This window comes from Silurus meridionalis, chromosome 6 (assembly GCF_014805685.1).
Source record: "Silurus meridionalis isolate SWU-2019-XX chromosome 6, ASM1480568v1, whole genome shotgun sequence".
Lineage (NCBI taxonomy): Eukaryota > Metazoa > Chordata > Actinopteri > Siluriformes > Siluridae > Silurus > Silurus meridionalis.
The window spans coordinates 23,810,403-23,817,260 of NC_060889.1; the positions used below are offsets into that span (position 1 = coordinate 23,810,403).

The window sequence follows — 6,858 nt, forward strand, 5'->3', positions numbered from 1 at the left end:
TTACGATAAAACAGAGATATAGCAGAGGCAAGATGTTTTTTTAAAGGCTATAATGTGTATTAGGGGCATTTGACACAGGGACCCATTAGTAAATCTGTCACTGTAATAATGGTTTTGCTGTGAGTTAAAGCCGAGGTGAATGTGTGATTTATTTCATTTTGAACTTTTGTTTATTTGGAGTATTTTGACTTTTCTTAAATTTAATTTTAATCAAACCAGTTTTTTTGTTACTCATTCAAGAGTTTAATTTTTTATTTGTATCATTATATTTGTCCAGAAAAGTCTTGTGTTTGGTTAATTAAGCACTTGTGAGTATAGCATGTAGTTCCAGCTCTCCTGTTGTGTTCCAGAATTTCTCTCTAAAAATAAAGTGCAGGAAATTTCATAAATATTTCATGAGGTCCATGCCTTTTTTACATTTGAACACATAAAATACATGTTAAATATTTGTATTTTGTATTTGTGTTTTTTATGGAACGTGTATACCCCAATTGTGTTCTCTGCCAAAAATAACGTCATAGGATAATAGTTTGTAATATAATTACATTTCTACACTCCTTTACCTCACCTCAATATGCAGTTGTCTTTGATCAGACACACACATACGCACATCTTAGACTCCTTTTTGGTTTCCTTAGCAACCCCCACAGAAACCTTTTAACAATATAATGTTTACCCCACAGGAACTACACCTGCTGAAACACAAAATTGAGAAATCATACAACTTTCCCACAGCTCTGATATATAATGTTTTAAAGGCCTTGCTCACAGTTCAGTCTGTGGCAGCGCAATGGCCAAGCGATATGCTGCACGTGAAGCTCTGGATTCATATTTGGCCATGACGGTAATCAGGAAGAGAGGAACCAGGTTGACAGTGGGGAGGTTTTAGTGGAGGAAGTGTCGGGGTGTTGAGGGTGACACAAAGTACAACCCAGAAGAGGAAGACTCTGACACTAATGAGGAAGAACTTGAACCAAGCCGAAGTTTAATTAAATACAAATAAACAATATTTTTTTTATTTGTATGGCAAATTTAACAATGGATATTGCCTAAAAGCAGCTTCACACAGATAATGTGGTATGAAAGAATGAATAAGATTGTCCTTTATAGGTGTAATTTTGTCCCTGAAAAATTCAAAGAAAAACTCCCTGAGATGGCATAAGGAAGAAACCTTGAAAAAAAACAGACTCAAAAGGGAAACCAATCCTCATCTGGGTGGCACTAAATGTACATTTATTAAAGCTAAATGATGTTGAGGTGTGCAGTGATGGTGATCAGATGCAAACTGTAATTCTAAGTCAGTGTAGCAGACTGTTGACATTAAGTACATTTACATTTACATTTGCTGCATTTAGCAGACACCCTTGTCCACAGTGACATACAAAAGTGCTTTGAGGTAGGTCTTCACCCGTTGCTTAAAGATAGCCAGGGACTCTGCTGTTAAGACATTTAGGGGAAGTTCATTCCACCACCTAGTGCCAGAACAGAAAAGAGCCTTGACGTATACATACCTTTCATTTTGAGAGAAGGAGGTACCAGTCGAGCAGTGCTGGAGGATCTCAGACAACGTGGTGCAGTGCGAGATGTGATGAGGTCTCCGAGGTAGGAAGGGGCTGGTCCATTTTTGGCTTTGTAGGCGAGAATCAGTGTTTTGAATCTGATACGTGCAGCTACTGGACGCCACTGAAGGGAACACAGCAGTGTGGTGGTGTGGGAGAACTTGGGCAGATTGAACACAAGCCGTGCAGCTGCGTTTTGGATCATTTGTGGTAGACGAATAGCATTCAGAGGAAGACCTGCCAGCAATGTTGCTGTCCAGTCTTGAAATAACAAGAGACTGAACAAGCACCTGGGCAGTCTGTGTGGACAAAAGACAGTTGATTGTCCACAGTTACCCCAAGGTTGTGAGCAGCGGCTGAAGGGGAGAGCAGAGAGTTATGAAGACTTATTCAGAGATCTTAACCTAAAGATGAATCACCTTGGATAACCAGCAGTTTTGTTTGCTTGGAAGGAGGGTAGACCCGGTGAATATTGAAGCCTAGGTGGGTGTGTTGATTTTGAGTGGTGTCTGCAGATCCTGGAACTAATCAAACGTTCAAATATCTTCCCAGAGCTGAAGTTGAAAAAGAGATCTAATACAACATTGGGCGGTATGTATTATTATTATGGATTTATAATGAAATAAAATGATCAGAAGGACTAAATAATTTTGTAACTTAAACATTTTCTTAGGTATTCATTGACCATACATTTAAAGCATGTGAAAATGCATGTTTGGGTGGCTGCTAGGGGCCTTCACAATCTGGCAAATTGGTTAAGCAACAGCTTCATGCAACATAGAGTTTATGCAAAAAAAGTCTGCAGGTGCTGACAGTGTAGCCTAATGGTTTATACCTTTGACCGCTGCAACACTGTGTTACAGATTCAAATAAATTCAAAAGAAAGTGAAATAAAGTATAAATCCTAATAATTAATGTCAACTAATATCATACTAAAATCTTGTTTGACTTGTTTACAATCTTTGAAGATATTTATTAGGTTTATCAGAGGTCTCAAATGGGGTCTCATGAGATACTTAGTTCATGCCACCAGGGGGCATGCGCTCATGAAATCTAAGGGACTTATATCCTGTCTATAGACAACACTGGGCCAACTCAGTTACAGTCTGACATTAGCACATTCTCTGTCTGTTGCATGTTTTTTTTTGTCCTGAGTTATGATTCATAAATCAATTTTGCAGGACACTTTTTTGATTACTGCTTCTTTGTCATGATGTGGAGCTATCTACACATCACCTTCATCATCCTGAGTTTCCTTGCAGGTTTGTAGTTTATTAATAATTAAATAAATGTTAATGATTTTGATATGAGTCGGACCCTCTGCAAGAGAAACTATTTTAACAAAACATTTGTGTTACAAACATTAATATTGTCTGTCATTCCCACCCGCAGGCAGTGCTCGGGTCCATGTGGTTTACAAACTAATAGGAGATAAAGCTCATCTCACGCTGAAAGAACGCTGGAATATAACAGTCAAATGGAGGAAGGATTATAATCTTATTGCAGTTGTAGAAAACAGAAAACCATCTATAAAGCAACCAGGAAAATTTCATTTACGTGTTTCTGACAACTCCTTGTTTATCCACAATTTGACGGTGAGCGACTCTGGAGATTATCAAGCTCAGATTGGACAATGGGAAGAAGAAAAAATCCGATATAAACTGATAGTACAGGGTAAGATCTGATCGTAACATTAATGTATATGCTGTTTGACATGGTGGTCTGTTTAAGCATGGCAGGAAGTGGAGTTACTGTTACCACTCACTAAGCAATTTGCAAATTTTTTGAACTTAATGTAGTTACACTGAACGCTGTGGAACGATTGTATTATGTTCATTTCATTACCGCAGCTATGACAGTTGTTTCTTTACCAGGCTTTTTCTACTTTACTCTCAATATTTATAAGTATCTTCACATCTGCTGCATAGAAAGTCTTCAGTTGTTATTGAGTCATTTTCTGCTCTCGGCTATGTGAGTTTTGTGGTTGTAGCTAAATTTAAATCAGTTGTAATTCTTGTACATGTTTGCTCACACATTTTATTTAGACCTGTGTATATGATTGGTTGTGCTAGTTACAGTCATGTGGCAAAGAAAGTACCCTCTCTTAATTCTAGGTTAACATCTGGTGGTTATCAGGCCTTACAATGAGGTCAATACAACCTCAGATAAACAACATAACACCAAGATATTAATAATTTTTCAAAAAACAAAAAATCCATCAGGTGTTAATTTATGTTGGTTTATGAGACTGTTCATACAGCACCAGATAATTGACTGAAGTTGAGAAATGATTGTTGTTGTTGTCCCAGAGGCTGTCTCCAAACCAGTGATCAATACCAGTCTTGATCGCCAGTCAAACACCTCATCTGTTTGCCATATCTGGGTAAAATGTTCAGCTGATGAAGACTCAGTGACTTACAACTGTGATCACCAGCACTGCATTCGGACAAATGCCACATTTACCAGGGTGAACATCACTGTCAACTATAGAGACACTGGGGTGTTGGAATGCACAGCCAGCAACCATGTGAGCATGAAATGGACATCAATACCCATGAGTAATACATGTAAGTACATATGAAACAGACAATGTTTATAAAAATAGACAGGACATGATGGCCTGTGTTTCATATGTACTTACATGTATTACTACCTGTTTATTTCATGAATATTTATCATTTCTTTGTCTCACAGGTTCACAGAAAGAACCAGGACTCGCCATAACAATTGATTATATTATGCTTTTAATCATAATGTTTTGCACAATGGTGCTTGTTGTCTTAGTGATCTGTACAATTAAACATTTTTGCAGAAAGAGAAAGAAAAAACAGGTAAATTCTGCAGTACTAGCACATGTACAAGCCAAACTACACTAAAGAGCATTATTTTCCATGATCAAATCTGTTTCCTTTATGTATCTCTCTCTGTTTTTTCTGTGGTTAGACTGAAGGAAAATATCAAGAAAATAAAGGTGTGAACTCTGTCTACGCTGAGGTGGGGAAACCGCTGAGAGCTGAGACTTTAGCAAATAGGAGCACTGCACAAAATGCAACAACAATTTACACATTTCCTTTAAATTGCAAGATGTAATTGTTTTTCTTTTTCAAAAAGATATACATTATATTGATGCATCATATTTTCCTTGAGTTAATTTTTAGGACATATTGCCCTATACAAGAAAAGAGACTGGTAAGAGACTGAACTTCAGCTGAGCTCCACTTACTGCCTCTCAGCCCTGAGTGCTAAATCTAATGCAATCCAAATACACACACATACTGAATGTCACCCCCATAATACATACCGAGATTCATGTTACATATAAATGTCCAACCTCTTAAATGTTTGCCAGTTGCCAGATTGTGAAAGAATACATTGTGTATTGTATTTATTGTATTGTGTGTATTAATGTAAGTCAATTCACAGGATTCCATCAGTAGTCAGGACAATGAAGGTTCATTTTATTGAACAGTCTCAAATTCACTTTCGATAATGTGCAGATTTTAAGTAAAGCATAAAAGGAAAAAAGAGAAAAAAAAGTATAATATCCATATAATGTTGAAAAAAAAAGTTTAATGTACATCTTCAAATGAAAAAAATTGAATATTTAGTTTAAACTGAATAAAGATTTGTACTTTTTTTTTTATATATAAACATGCATTATACCCAGGAGATTGCTGTTGTAAGCTTTTTATTAACTGCACTGAAACTGAGCAGTGAAGTTTAAAAAATAAAAATAACATTTGTAATTTTAAGCATGTTAGCATCATCATCGTGGAACAATATTAATATGATTATGATTGGACATTCAGTGCCACCCAGATGAGGATGGGTTCACATACCATCTCAGGTAATTAGCGCTTAATCTTAACTATGTGTTTTGATTCAGCTCTGAGTAAACGGTATCAGATTCTACGCTGACCTTACATGGAAGCAAGAAACCCTGGGTTAATGTCAATCATCTACAACCCATCCAAATAGACAAACCAGAGAATTAATTATAATAATAACAATAATAATAACAACAACAACAACTTAATAATTGGGAAAACATTAAATGGTATTGGTAATGGCAGAAGTTAGGGGATTTCAGTTATTTTATTTTTTCCATTTTCCCCCACCAGCTGTCACCATTTACTTCTAGCATCTTTAATCAGATTTTACTGTTTCCACCAGAGTCTTGTTAGACTGGATGTATTTAAAGTTCCTCTTTTGTGCTTGAAATGGCTAGAGGCTGGTGTTCTAGCAGTCTGCGACAGGAAGGTGTGGGAGCTATCTGCAGTGACAGTGAACAGAACAAATAAGCAGGCTTTGTTAAATACATCTATCTATCTATCTATCTATCTATCTATCTATCTATCTATCTATCTATCTATCTATCTATCTATCTATCTATCTATCTATCTATCTATCTATCTATCTTTATGTAAGTATGTATCCTACAAGAGTTACTGAGTGAACCACCACTGCATCCCATTCTAATGGAGGACATGGTATTGTGTATCATGTATTTGAATGGGTGGGAGAATGCAGATTAAAAATAAATGCCGATAAAATCCAAATCGCAATCCAAACTCTTGAACAAAATACAGGTGTGTGTATCTGCCCAATAAAATTAGTGCAAAACAAGATAAAGAAGTCAGACTTGAGGCTCTGTACAAACAACAACACTTATGACAGTGGGAATATGGTTGTATTTAAATACAAACTAATCAAAGGTAAAACCCAAAGAAGTTTTCATCTGATTGTAATTTTCAGCATGTATGCGTGAGTGTTAAGAAAATCAGTGACGTTAAATTCTGTTTATACTGTAGAAGTACTGCTTATATTCTAAGCAATTTAGTGAAAATGTCAGCCAGTCGCACGAACACTTCCACGGTTGCTACGCCCGCTTCCGGGTCGGCGCCATCTTGCGCTTGCCACCAGATTGTCACATCTAGCTCCGTGCTTTGTTTGAGACCTTCCAGCCTTTCTTTTCGTTTCGTTTTTTCCGGTTTTTCAGACTTTCGGATTTTTTGTTTTTTGAAAAATTATTAATATCTTGGTGTTATGTTGTTTATCTGAGGTTGTATTGACCTCAATGTAAGGCCTGATAAGCACCAGATGTTCCCTTCAGGAACTCGAGCTGCGTCGAACGCTATGGGAACGCCCTGCGTGACCACGCCTGAACCACGTGTGAAATCTAGCCAATAGGCAAGCCGTGGCGTCATAGACAGGCGGCGTCGCGTAAACCAGGAAGCTACAAGATGGCTGTGCGGTGGTAGCGACATTAGCTTCTGCTAGTTCAGGTAAGCGCTTTGAG

The 6,858-nt window shown here is 37.2% G+C and overlaps 1 protein-coding gene across 2 annotated transcripts; it reads left to right on the plus strand.

Moving 5' to 3' along the window:
• Positions 1–1,619: 1,619 nt before the first annotated feature.
• Positions 1,620–6,648, plus strand: LOC124387237. 2 transcript variants are annotated; one of them, XM_046851464.1, is made up of 6 exons: positions 1,620–2,150; positions 2,741–2,821; positions 2,952–3,233; positions 3,869–4,126; positions 4,254–4,390; positions 4,503–6,648. In XM_046851464.1, the coding sequence occupies exons 2-6, from the start codon at positions 2,770–2,772 to the stop codon at positions 4,647–4,649; spliced, it is 876 nt and encodes a 291-aa protein (XP_046707420.1). In that variant the 5' UTR covers positions 1,620–2,150; positions 2,741–2,769; the 3' UTR covers positions 4,650–6,648. The 2 variants fall into 2 exon arrangements, with proteins under 2 accessions (XP_046707420.1, XP_046707419.1); XM_046851463.1 differs by lacking the exon at positions 1,620–2,150 and having other exon boundaries at positions 2,660–2,821.
• Positions 6,649–6,858: the final 210 nt, after the last annotated feature.

What these genes read in the sequence shown, in the direction of transcription:
- LOC124387237 (XM_046851464.1), top strand. Translation starts at nt 2,770, where the DNA reads ATGATGTGGAGCTATCTACACATCACCTTCATCATCCTGAGTTTCCTT. An exon ending in ATATAAACTGATAGTACAGG is followed by an intron (nt 3,234 to 3,868) that starts GTAAGATCTGAT and finishes TTGTTGTCCCAG; the next exon opens with AGGCTGTCTCCAAACCAGTG. An exon ending in GAAAGAGAAAGAAAAAACAG is followed by an intron (nt 4,391 to 4,502) that starts GTAAATTCTGCA and finishes TTCTGTGGTTAG; the next exon opens with ACTGAAGGAAAATATCAAGA.